General features: G+C 37.0%; 1 protein-coding gene across 1 annotated transcript in view; it reads right to left on the bottom strand.

Moving 5' to 3' along the window:
* KIF13B (kinesin family member 13B) overlaps positions 1-13,401 on the bottom strand; it is a 246,338-nt gene that overhangs the window by 137,208 nt on the left and 95,729 nt on the right. Inside the window, exons 7-8 of the mRNA XM_027853795.1 lie at positions 9,258-9,345; positions 1,479-1,613 (exon numbers count right to left, since the gene is read on the bottom strand). Coding sequence (XP_027709596.1) covers positions 1,479-1,613; positions 9,258-9,345 — 223 coding nt within the window. The remainder of the gene's footprint in view (positions 1-1,478; positions 1,614-9,257; positions 9,346-13,401) is intronic.

Below are 13,401 nucleotides of genomic sequence, written 5' to 3'. Positions count from 1 at the left end.
GGCTCTCCCAATTCAGCCAGACTGGTGTTTGTATAATAGCTTGTCACTGGACCTGCACTCTAAGCCTTTCTTGTTTGGCTAGTACCAATCAGAACTTGCTAGCAATAGTTTTCAAGACATAAGGGTTGCCACCACAACACAATGAGCCATCTGAGGAAGACTAGTAAAGCTACAGCTTCTAAAACAAAATTGAAGCATGAAAACAAATCTAAAATTTTAGGACAGAATCGCTCACAAAAAAAAAAGTTAAGATGAACCACTCACACATACACATTTAAAAGCAACAGAGAATATGACAACCTGTTGCCAAATATTAAATCCTTCTCAGAAATAATAAATAATGCACCTGACCTAATAGAAAGGCATGCATCAACTGAATTCACCTACATCAAACTGATTAAGTATAATTTCACTTTATGTTTAAATTAAATAGAAACCAAGGCACTTATCCTAAAATATAGTACTGTTTGCTAAAGTGCCTTAAGCATATTAGGTACTTAATGAGTTTCTGTTGAGTTTCCTCAACTAAATGGCCAAGTCATTTATTGTAGCTTTACAACATTTGAAATTCACTCAATGGAGAAAAGGAAAATTTTCAATTAACTCTGCAAAGGAGGGAAAAACAAGAATTGCAACCAAATATATTTCTCAATGAGTTTTAAAAAAATATGACATTATGCCAATATTCACAAATATTACCTCCTCTCCTCCTACAATTTGCTAGGTACCTTTCAAATAGATCTAAAATGATGTTATAATATATCATCGTCTTATTAAATAACACCACTAAAAGCAGACTTCCTCTTTTCCTACAACTTGCTAGGTACCTTTCAAATAGATCTAAAATGATGTTATAATATATTGTCATCTTGTTAAATAACACCACTAAAAGTGGACCACTAAAACTTGGAAAGCAGCTGGGAAACTTTGCACTGTGCCTTGGCTAAATATACTTAGAGGCAACCTAGAATTGATTTTCCTTAGTTCACTTCCTGTCTTCTCGAGCCTTACGCAAGCTCAATTTTACTATTTTTGGAAGGGTAATTGTTCTTAATTATCACCATTAAATCTGATACCATAATTCTGTTCACACTTTCATATCAATTTTTTTCAAATTAGCCATCACAGCAATTTAAATTCAGATACATGACTGGCTCAGATTCTATCTTTTAAAACATCTTCTGCTGATCATGGGCAATGCAGAAAAGCAATGGTTTTAGAGTTTGAGGACCTGAGTTCAAATATCTGCTCTGTTACTTACTGTCTATGTGAACTTGAGCAAGAGATTGAAGGTTTTTACATTTTAGCCTCCTCATCCGAAAAATGAGGGTGTTATATTAGATGGCCTCTAAAGTCCTTTACTGCTCTAAATCTCCAATCATTTAGTACATGAGTAAGGCAAGCAGTGGGTGATTTCACACCAGTAACCTTACCAAGAGTAAAGCCTTGTACATGAATAATAACTCTGTTGCACTTACCCCTGATTGCACATCATACAAAGAATGTGTTAGGATGATTTTGAAGACCGCATGGGATCGACTGCTTTCCTCGTTCATGTTGGTTGCAGCAACTGTTCGGGACTTATTGCCTTCTGACATCAAGGACTCAATATCCTACATAAAAATTTTAAAACATTAGATGATTCATTTTACTGTTTGTCCAAGGAACATTAAACATTCTACAGAACTGTATTTCTTTTTTTAAAAAAGGGAAAAAAAAAACAAGAAAAAAAGAGCAAAACCAATGGCTGAGTCAATTCCATTTACTCATAAAAATTTTGGTCTTTTCAAAATGCATCAGCCAAGACAGTATCCATTGATGATTTCATTGAAAACTAAGAATGAAACCTAGCTTGAGTGCTCTAAATGTAACTTAAAACTGGCAAGAATTTAAGCATTGGCTCCTTAAATTATGTTGCTGTACTGACCCATGGAATAAAGATTGTGCTATTGTTCATTTGTTCATGCCCACTGTAAGCCATGGATAAATAACTAAATATCTATTTTCTCTGAAGTTAGCTCAATTTTTGACATTTCTTACTTCTGCTTTTCAAATTTTTCTAAAATACAAATTAAGATGGTTGATACTATATGAGATTAACAGAACAAGACAACCATCTAAAATCATACTGCTAATATAATGTTAGATATATTGTTTGAGACCTAGAGCTTTCTTCAAAGAGTCTTAATATTGGGTATAATTTCTAGAGAAATGGAATGCTACTTTTTGGAATACAGAGAGATTATAGTTAATTGAATTAGGAGCCTGAAATTTCAGCAATAATAATTTTTTTAATTTCTGAAGGTGGTTAAAGAGGATAATAAGTATGAAAATCAAATGTCCTCTTCTTTAATGATAATTTTTAAGTGACCAAAAAACCCAACATGCATAAGATGCATGAAAATTTTCATAAACAAGAAACAAAATAGGACCTTCAGCTTTACAAATATGAACTGAAATTGAAATGTAAGCAATTCTCTTTCACATTAAAGTTTCTGACTCCTACTCTGACTATTACAGGTGAGTGGTGATGCTTTGGTTATGGCTTCATGTCACTAACAAGCTATGCTTGAAGAACAGAAAAAGATTAAAATGCTCTTACACTAAATTATTTTTTGAAGGAAAAAATACCTCATCATTAAAATAGCTTAGCATAAACATTAAAACACGTTATTAATGAAACACCCAATTACTATAAAATTATCAATCACCATGCAATCTAACACTGGCTTTACTCTCACATTTAAGAACTAACTCACCATCTTGAATCTCTTAGATGAGTCGAAGCTTCTCTTGGATCCATTTCATAGTAACACCTAGGGTACCTTACTTACTCATTCTGTGATACTCTCTGTCAAGAAGTTTCCTTTTTTTTTTTAAAAAAAGAAGGTTCTTGAATAGACTATTAAACATGGCTTGTAAAAACTTAGAAAAGCAATGCAAGGGGCAACTAGGTGGCATAATGGATAGAGCTCTGGCCTTGGAGTCAGGAGGACCTGAATTCAAATGTGACCTCAGATACTTGATACTTACTAGTTGTGTGACCCTGGGAAAGTCACGTAACCCTGACTGCCTCACCAAAAAGCAAAAAAAAAAAAAAAAAAAAAAAGCGATGTGAGATCAATAGGAGCCAGTATAGTTTCATGACAAGGAATCAAACCAAACTACCTTAATAGTTCTTTTTATCAGTTACTACACTGGTAAAGCTGGCAAATGATGAAGACATGATATATCTAGAATCACAGATATAGAGGCCAGTTCATATGACTCCTTCATTTCAGAGATTAGGAAACTGTAGGCCAGAGTTGTTTAGCAACTTATACAAGGTCACAAAGATAGTAAGGGGCAGAACTAGGCTTGGAATCCATGTCCTTTGATACCAAATCCAGGAAACTCTTTTGGCAAAACATGTGACAAAGTCTACCAAAATAAACTAGGGGACAAAATGACAAATGTCATGGTGGGCTGGAAGATCTGTAGTTAGGTGGATGAATGGCTGGCTAAACAAATGGACCTGAAGACTGAGGCCTAACAGATCAATGTAAATCTGGAAATAGTTCATTAGTAGCACGCCACAGGGCTCAAGGTGATGTAGTGGTATCCTCTTCCTATTTCTATCTGTCCCTGGGTTTTTTATGATTGCTCCCCTAAAAGGATGAAGGATGGAGTAGAAGTGAAGTTTTCTCTTCTCCTTCTGCTGCTGGCAAGGTCAGTGGGTTGCTATGAAAGTATGACATTGTTCCTATCTACCCTCTAAAGGGGGCAGTTGGGTGGTACAGTGGAGACAGCACCAGGCCTGGAGTCTGAAAGGCATGAGTTCAAATTCAGCCTCAGATACTTACTAACTGTGTGACCCTGGGCAAGTCACTTAACCCTGTTTGTCTCAGTTTCCTCATCTATAAAATGAGCTAGAGAAAGAAATGGAAAAGCACTCCAGTGTCTTTGCCAACAAAACTCCAAATGGCATCGTGAAGAGTCAGACATCACTGAAAAACAAGCCTCCAAAGATGGACTAAAATACCAAAGTCCTCCACAAAGCAACACTGAGAGAACTTGGCCAATACTTTTTATACTCTAGCTGTTCCAGGCCAGGCCTGCCTTAGGCCAGTCCAATGATTCCAGTTTGGAAATGGAATACAATGAAATGCTCATGGATAATGAAATTCGGTAAAATAAGTATATTTGTAATAAGATTAAAGACACTGCTCCCCTCCACCTCCATTTGGCCCAGAGCAGCAACGTTGCAGAGCAGTGGGAATTCCCCCAAACTTTAAGATTTGTATGAACTGATACAGAGTGAAGTGAGCAGAACCAGGAGGTCAATTTATCTGATAACAACAATACTGGAAAAATGAATAATTTTAAAGATTTAAGAACTCTAACCAACAAAATGATTAACCATGACTCCAGAGGACTGATGATGAAAAACGTTATCTGGTCACCTCCTGACAGAAGAGTTTTTGAAAAATACATTTTTGGACATGGTCAATATAGAAATTTGGTTTTTTTGACTATGTGTATTTATTTTAAAGGGTTTTGATTTTTCTTTTCAATCCAGTGGGGCAAGGTATGTGAGGGATAAAAAAATAAATGTCTGATCACTGAAAATATTTAATTCAAATTAAATATACATTTCTAGTATAAGTTCACAGTTTCGTAGATAATTTTGTTTCTGTTCTCTTTCACATAGTGAAATGTTTGTCTGTTGATGTTTGTTAAGCCCAGAAGAGAAAAAAATTGAAGTACTGTAAGTCTTAATTTCATATCTGAGTTCTGAAATAAATTACCAAGGTATGGGAAGAGGATTTTTCAAAACACTTTTACAAATCTTACCTCATTTGAGCCTAAAATCAGTTCCATGAGACAAACAGGACAGTATTATTATTCCAATTCCAACGAAAAATATTAATTCTAGTCATTAAGTTAATTACACTAAGTCTTAGAGCTAGCAAGTGACAGTTCAAGGCTTCACACCCTGGTCACAAGGTTTCAGAGTTAGAATATGTAACCTCAGGGGGTCATAAAGTTCAACCCATAACTGAAGAGATATCTCCTCTAATAATAAAAAAAAAGCACATGGCATTTATATTTTGCTTTACTGTTTTTAACATACTTTGTATACATTATTATCTTAGGAGAATCTCACAACAACCTTATTATACCTATTTTACAGATGAAGAAAACTGAGGTCAGAAAGGCTAAGATGTCATCAAAAAAATGAACAAAAGGAAGAAAAGCTGGGCTGGTCACGTGGCAAGGACCTGGGATTACAGGCGAAGAGCCTGACTGCTCCACTGCCATCCTTGGCATATCAGGAGAAAGCAAGAAAGGCTTTCCCCAAGTCAGGTAGAGACCCCCTCATGAACTTCTGTCAGGACATGGATGGATGAGAGTCACAAAGGATGGGTAACCTTGGATGGGTTGCAGTGTACACGTTGGAGGAAACATTTAGAACACAATCATTTGAGTAGCTGAATATCTAGGGCTCAGCACACAGTACATGCTTACTAAACGCCTACTGATTGATTAGCCAGCAAAGGCAAATGCAGAGGAATAGTTACAAGAACTGAAGAAGAGAGAAGAGAGTGTGCAGAAGAAGGAAATGGGCAACACTATCAAAAGGTGAGGCAAGGATAATGAGCACTAAAAAATGGCTGACAAAACTAGAAGCCCGATGATTGTCGGTAACATTGGAGTGAGTGATTTCAAAATGATGAGGTCTAAAGCATGATTAAAGAGGGGTGAAAATGAGTAGGAAATGGAAGATATAGATGACTTTAGGAATTTGGGGGTAAAGAGATATATGTGGACAACATGAGCGGATGGCAGAGTCAAGTGAAGGTGTCTTAAAGACAGAGAACTGGGCATGTTTGTGGGCATGCATGGAATCAGTGGATGAGAAAAGATTGAAGACAAGACAGAGAAGGAAATACCAAAAGAACAGATGCCTGAAGAAAAGAAGAGGAGAGAAGAGCAAGGGTCCAAAAATAATGAAGTGGTCTTGGCAAGAAGAGCAACCTCTTCCTCAGAGATTAGAAAAAGGGAAGAAGAAAAGGGGCTAATTTGGAGGGCTTTTGGATTCTGGAGAAGAGGAAGCTAAGACCCACTGAATGAAATAAATGCTTTGCAATTTGGAGAAACAATGGACATTAATAAAGAAAATTCATGTAATAACAAAAATAGTCCAGTGAGGGAAACACAAGTTGTAGAGTAAACCACTTTTTTCAAATTTTTATTTAATACAATTTATAGCAACTACATTAACTATTTTATTCACCAGTGATATGGAAATGAACAAAATCAAAGACTGCTCAACATGTTGAACAGGGTAAAAATTTTGTAAGTAGTCTTACCTGTAACAAAAGTTTTTAAACAGGCCATCATACACACGCATGTGTGTACACACACACACACACACACACACACACACACACTGCTAAATAATAAACTAAAAGGTAAGCCTAACAAGGCAAGAGGCCTTAAGAAGAAAAGTTAAATTACATGAAATCACTGAAAGTTAAAATAATAAAATTCCACTCCAAAGAACTCCTAGAAATTGTCCAAATTCTATCTGAATGATTTTTTTTAACTGAATATCTTTTGATTCCTTGTCCACAGTTTGGATTCAATAATTTCTTATTGTGCAGAGACATTCAGTGTAATTGCATTTCTTTTAACAGAACAAGGTTTGCAAATAAAGACAATGATAAATGAGGAAAAAGATCTTTGAGGAAAACTATTCAACATGATAGAGAAAGACACTCACGGAACCATAAACATTAACTATAAAAGGTCATATAAATAGGATCTGAGAATGAGAAAATGAGGAAAAAAAGATCAGCAAAATAAAAACAAAAAGGTCAGCAATTGGAAATTGTCAAACTTGATTTAAGGTGGATTAAATCTGATGATGCTAAGTCTTATGTACCATCTTACTCAGCTCACATTTACCTACCACTATCTGATCTAGTATTTGGTTTCTAAAAAATCAAAATATTTTAAAACTTTATAATTTCTTTAAGATCTCTATAAAAAGTTCCCCCTCTTCTTATTGTCTCCATAATAATAACAGTTATATAACACTAAAAGGTTTGCAGGGGCAGCTAAGTGGTACAGTGGATACAGCACCAGCCCTGGAGTCAGGAGGACCTGAGTTCAAATGTGGCCTCAGACACATACCACTTACTAGCTGTGTGACTCTGGGCAAGTCACTTAACCCCAAATGCCTCACCAAAAAACAAAACAAAACAAAACAAAAGGTTTGCAAAGCATTGTATGTATGTTATTTCATTTGATCCTCATAATAATTCTGTGAAGAATTGGGTTATTTATTATCCCCATTTTATAGATGAGAAAACTGAGGCTGAAAGAGTTTAAGTGACTTGCCCAGGGTAATATAAACTAGTTAAGTGTCCAAGGCAAGACTCAAACTCTTTAGTAATTCTCAAATGACCTGTACTATAAAAATAATACCATTTTTAAAAAAATAACTGTCTGGCACCTCTGAGATTAGTTACTCCTACATCCTCAATTTTAAAATAAGGAAATGAGTCTCAGAGAGATGAAATAACTTGCCCAAGGTTACTAGAAAATAATGAATGAATGAACAAATAAATGCCTGTTGACTTGACAATGTGCTGCCTCGACTTCCACTTCCAGGAGCTAAGATGGCAGAGTGAGAAGTAAATTGCTCTTACCTTCCCTTATTCACCTCTGAAAGCCCAGAAAATATCGCCCCAGAAAAAAACCTAGAACAGCTGAGCCAGCAGAAAGACAGGGTGCAGCAGTCTTGTAGCCCAAGAAGTTTGGGGGATTAACAGGAAAGGCCCCTCTTGCTCAGGGGGAGAGGGAGCAGTACAAGATGGGAGGCATCCCAGCAAGCCAGAAGCAAGCCTCACCTCAGAAAACCAGGAGGAGATTCTAAGCCCCAGGGTGGTGAAGCAGGCAAGCACTAACAACAGGACCTCCCAAGTACCTCAGTGCAGGCAGGGGAACCAGTAGACACCATCTCAGAAAACCACCATGTGTAATAGTGTTCTCCAGCAGCCAAATCTCCCAGTGCCTCAGCACAACTCTGGGAAGCACAACTCCATGAGGCAAAGCTCTAGGCTGACAAACATCCTCTAGCAGCCAAACATCCAACTGCAAGGCCCAGGTGAGCAGGAGCCAAACGAAAACTCAAGTGCCAGACCCAAGTGAGCAGGCGTGCCCCCCCGGGCCAGACCCCCCACCCCCACCCCAAGAGCTCCAGTGTTGCTGACCTCTGCCCAACACCAGGTGAACTGCCAGAATCTTACAGACTCCAAGTGGCAGCACCCGAGGACCCAGCACACAAAGCCAGGGACCAGGTCCCGGGATCCCAGCACAAGAAGCTTGTGTCAGTGCCCTCAGCACTCCAGCAGGAGAGCTCAACTCTTTTTAAAAGTCAGGAAATAGGCAAACACCATGAGCAAAAAAGAAGAAACAGACAATGACCACAGATTCTTATTATGGGGACAGGGAAGTTCAAGGCACAAATTCAGAAGAGGATAGCATTGTCAATATACTCGCATCCATAACCTCAAAGGGGAATACAAAGTCTCAAGGCCAAAAAGCCTTCTTGGAAGGGCTCAAAAAGAATTTTAAAAGTCAAATAAAAGAGGTAGAAGAAAAATTGGGAAAAGAAATGATAAGTATGCAAGAGAGAGTAAACAGCTTGGAAAAGGAAGGACAAAAATTAACTGTAGAAAACAAGTCCTTAAAAATACAATTGGCCAAATGCAAAAAAAAACACTGAAGAAGAAAATATGCTGCCTCTCTTAACCATTTTCTAGAATGCTTTCATATACATTGTATTTCATGTGATCCTCAAAAAACAAAAACAAAAATTAAAAAGAAAAGTTAGATAGGAAGAACACTCTTAGATCTGAAAATAGACCTTGAATTCTAAATAATAAACTAACAGTTAATATAAATTAGCCCAGCTATAGACACAATTTCATCAAAATTATTACTCTCCATCATATATCCCGTCAGCAAAGTCTACCTTTAGAAAATAAAGGAAGGGGTGGGAGTGAGGGGTTCAGCAGAAGGACACAGAGAAAGACAATTCTGTTGCAGGGGGAAAGCTTTTTGTGAATTACATGGTAAGAGCACACAGCTTTTGCTTCCTAATGAGGCCTCATCTCTTATAAAAGTTACAATCAGTTACAGGAAAAGTTGAAACAACAAAACAGGACAAATGATAAATTAGAATATTTCACATAAATGTTCTTTACCTTGTAACTTGTGACAGCCAATTTAGAAAGCCCATCAACATAAGGACCCAGTACGTTGTGTTCTCTGACTTTCAGTGTTTGACGGCTTCTGTTCACAAAGAAACAATAATTCACTTAAAAACAAACGACTAATTCTAGTGGTCTAATCTCAAAAAGAAAAGTGCAAAAAGGTTCATAAAAAAGGATTTTCAATTCAACAAAGATTCAAATCAATAAAAACCAGTTGGCCTGACCCCAGAAGAATTTATGCTCGCTAGAAACCTAAAGGGAAAACTGACTGACAGACATAGTTTGCAGTCAAGTAGTCTATCACTCCAAAGGAAAACAGCAAGATGACTTTACCATCACAAAGGAATGCTAAAAATGCAAAATCAGAAAGCCCAAACAGTCTATGAGGCACATCATACACTGTCAGACAGAGGTCAGAGCTTCAATAAATGTTCACTGTAAATCTAAAATCTAAAAGGTTTCATTATTGTCACAGGGGGGTCAGGTATCTTGAGAATTATCTAATCTCATTGGCTCAACTTTTTTCTTGGACTGTTCTTTTAATTTAAATTAATTATTTCTAAATTTAGAAAACTCTTTCCAAAAAAGGATTTCTAGATGAGAAAAATCTATAACACATATAATACATATATTTGATGTATAACCCATATACATAAAGCGAGAAGAGAAAAAATGAATATGGGGTAAATAGTACTTATACTTCACTTTAATTCCTAAGACACCTTTAGGTCGAGCAGCAAAATGAAAACAGCACAAATTTATAGACAGAGGGTACACTCATGCAGACATGAGTTTGAATCCTGGTTCTAACTCTTTCACAAACTCTGTGACCATAAGTAAGTGACTTAATTTCTATTCTTGAAAGCTTTCTGTTTGAAAGGAAGAAAGAAAGAAAGGAAAAAGAACAGTTTTCTCACAGAGGATAAGTTTTCTTATCTAAACAATGGAGATGATAATGCTTTAAGCTTACCAAACTCACAATGCTATTTAGGAAAGTATTCAATAAACCTTAAAGTGCTATATAAATATGAATTACTGTTCCATTAACATTTGATATAGATCAATAATAAAATCAGAAAATATTTACTGAGCACTTTGAAGATTAAAAAAATATCATGGGGGCAGCTAGGTGGTGCAGTGGATAAAGCACCGGCCCTGAAGTCAGAAGGACCTGAGTTCAAATCCGGCCTCAGACCAAATACTTGACACGTACTAGCTGTGTGACCCTGGGCAAGTCACTTAACCCCAACTGCCTAAAAAAAAAAAAAAATACCGCAACATAGCATATGTTCCCTGACTTCAAGGAACTTTAAAATATATGTGCATATCCATGTGACACACACATAGACACACACGAGAAATAAATTCTAATACATGGCAGTATACAGACGTCAGGAGTTGTAGAGATGAGAGCTCTAGAACTCCTTGTGTTCTCCTCTCCTTAGCGTTCACATTCCAAAGCAACAGGTCCCGAGATCAGGATCTTTCTCTCTCCAAAAGAGATCACCAAGCATGGTGATAAAGGAATGCTTTTAAAGAGGTCATAAGAGCACAAGAGGAGACTATAGGCAAGGTGAATGAGTGGTACAAGCAGACAGAGACGTGTCTAGACCAACCCACTAGCATGGAAGGGTTCCTGTTGGAACTCGGGAGGTAAGGTTGGACTTATGTCCAGAATGGAATGAGATTCTATCAGGCACTAGGGAAATAAAAGTTTAGATAAGAAATGGACTTTGTCCTAATACAATTTATAGACTATTATAAAGATAAGATACATATGTAATATGGAGGATGATGCAATTATACAAATAGAGAATACCTGAACAAATGATGGTGGTACATGAACATCATAGAATGTTATTGGGCTCTAAGAAATACCAAAAGCCACAATAACTTACACAAGAACAACAACGCTATGAAGAAAAACAACTTTGAAAGACTTAGGAATTCTACAATTGTGAATGACTAAGAGTATTATAAATACACAAATCAACTACAAAGGACCTATGAAGGAAGATGCTATCTACCTTCAGAGAAAAAACTGATAAACAGAAGTATGCCTAGCATGGATTTACGTGGGGGGGGGGGGCGCGTATATATCTATGTCAGATGGTGGCCTTCTCTAGTGCGGGATGGGAAAGGAGGGGTGAGGGAGGGAGACAGTCGGACCTTAAAATGTAACAAAAATAAATGAATAAATAAATAAATTTTTAAAAGAAAGACTTAGGAATTCTGATCAATGCAATTACCAGTTATGTCTAATGACAACCTATAATGAAACATTGGAGAGGGAGGTGGCTAGCAACAGTAATGATGAGAAAAGAGAGCTACTAACACATTGTTTAAAAACTCACAGAACAAAGTACTGAAGAGAGCACAGACAAGCAGTAGATTTGAAAGTAACAGATAGAATACAGTATGTGCTTAAAACATACAAGTGGTATTAAACAGAGATTTATGGTTTCATAAAGAATATTCTTTTGTGTTCTGCTATGTTGTGGAAACAAGAATGAGGAGACAAGCATCACAACTGTTCTAAAGTCTGTTACGCTGGCTGGGTCTATTTGTCTTGTTTGAGGAATCAATCTGAGCTGGATTGCTGTGAGCCCTATTCAGACTGGACAACAGAGCACCTAGGTAAGCACCTACCTGGCTGAGCTGGGCCATAGAGGCCAGTGGCACAGAATTTGATGAGCTTTGGAATTCTCTGGCTTAAAGGGGACTGGTTTTCAGAGTAAAAAGTAACACTTTTTAAATACCCTTTTAAGGATGATGGTAAATTCAAAGAGCTTGTAAATGCTATGGTTTCAGTACAGGAGAGAAAAGGAGTAGGATTTGCCCAGATGACAAGTGGTAAAGACCAAAAGACAAACAACAAGCAGAGAAGCAGTTTCATGTGGTGCAGATGTTCCATGAATGACATCAAAATATTCAGTCCACAATTCTGAAGTATCCCAAGAATGTGAGTTTTTTCCCTCATGGGCTTTTTTGTCAGATTCCCATATGTGCCCATTCTACCACAGATACTGACAGTGCCCTGGTAAGAAAGGATGACCAAGTTTTATACGTGGATAGTGATGTACTTTATTATTTAGGAACTTTTCTTATATATTTAGCATCTGTAATATTATTATTTTGTCCTACTGATAATTAAATGGTGTTTTTATTTTGTTTAAGAAAAAAGTAGAAATTTCTCATTCAACTGTGATATCTAGGAAAAGAGTGCTAAAAGGTTAAAATTTAGACTACAGAATTGAACTCAAATAAATGCTGCTAAGTGAAGGCATTAATTCCAGCATAAAGGTTTAGAAAATGCTGAGATAGAAAACAGGCAAAGAAAGAGTAGAGAGTATATGAAGTCAATAGCAGAGAGGGAATAAAAAGGGTATGAAGTGGTTGGAAGCTGGATTTCTACATAAGATCTTCAGCCAAGTAGAGTCTGTGGTTTTACTTTTGACCTGTCTTCGACTCCTTGTCTACTGGCTGTTTCCCAACTGCATACAAACATGTCTCTCCTGTCCTCACTAAATCCATCCATGCCCACTAGTTATCATCCGATATCTCTTCTCCCTTTTGTGGCTAAACTGTCCTTAAGAAGGCCATCTGTAATTGATGCCTCTACTTCCTGTCCTGTTCCTCTCATAATGGAGATTATTGCAATGGCCTGCTGGATGATCTCCCTGGCAAAAGTCTCTCCTTACTCCAGTCCATCCTCCACTCATCTGTCAAAGTGATATAGCCTCCAGAGTGCAGGCATCTATGAGTAAATACTGCAAAACAAAGGAAAATGATGAGACAGAGGACCCTGTGGAATCTGAGAACACAGAACCACAACACACTGTTCTTGAGTGGTTTAAAAAAGAAATGAGAATTACAAGAGCAAAATTTATGTCCTACACAGAGAAAATAATGAGCAGTTCAAGAAAAACTTGAAGCTGCAATGGCAATCCTCAGCAAAAAAAACAAAAGCGAGAACAACAGACTGGGAATGTAATACATAGAAGTGAAGGAGAATTTAGAAGAGAAGCAAAAAACAATAACATTAAAAGAAAACTGGGTCCCTATGCAAGCAAAACATACAGATCTTAAAGACAGAATGTGTGGAGACAACCTAAGGATCTTAAGTCTACCAGAA

This window comes from Vombatus ursinus, unplaced genomic scaffold (assembly GCF_900497805.2).
Source record: "Vombatus ursinus unplaced genomic scaffold, bare-nosed wombat genome assembly UNPS02010219.1, whole genome shotgun sequence".
Classification (NCBI taxonomy): Eukaryota; Metazoa; Chordata; class Mammalia; order Diprotodontia; family Vombatidae; genus Vombatus; species Vombatus ursinus.
Note: the sequence above shows the minus strand (reverse complement) of the source record. Positions and strands in the feature narration are given on the sequence as shown.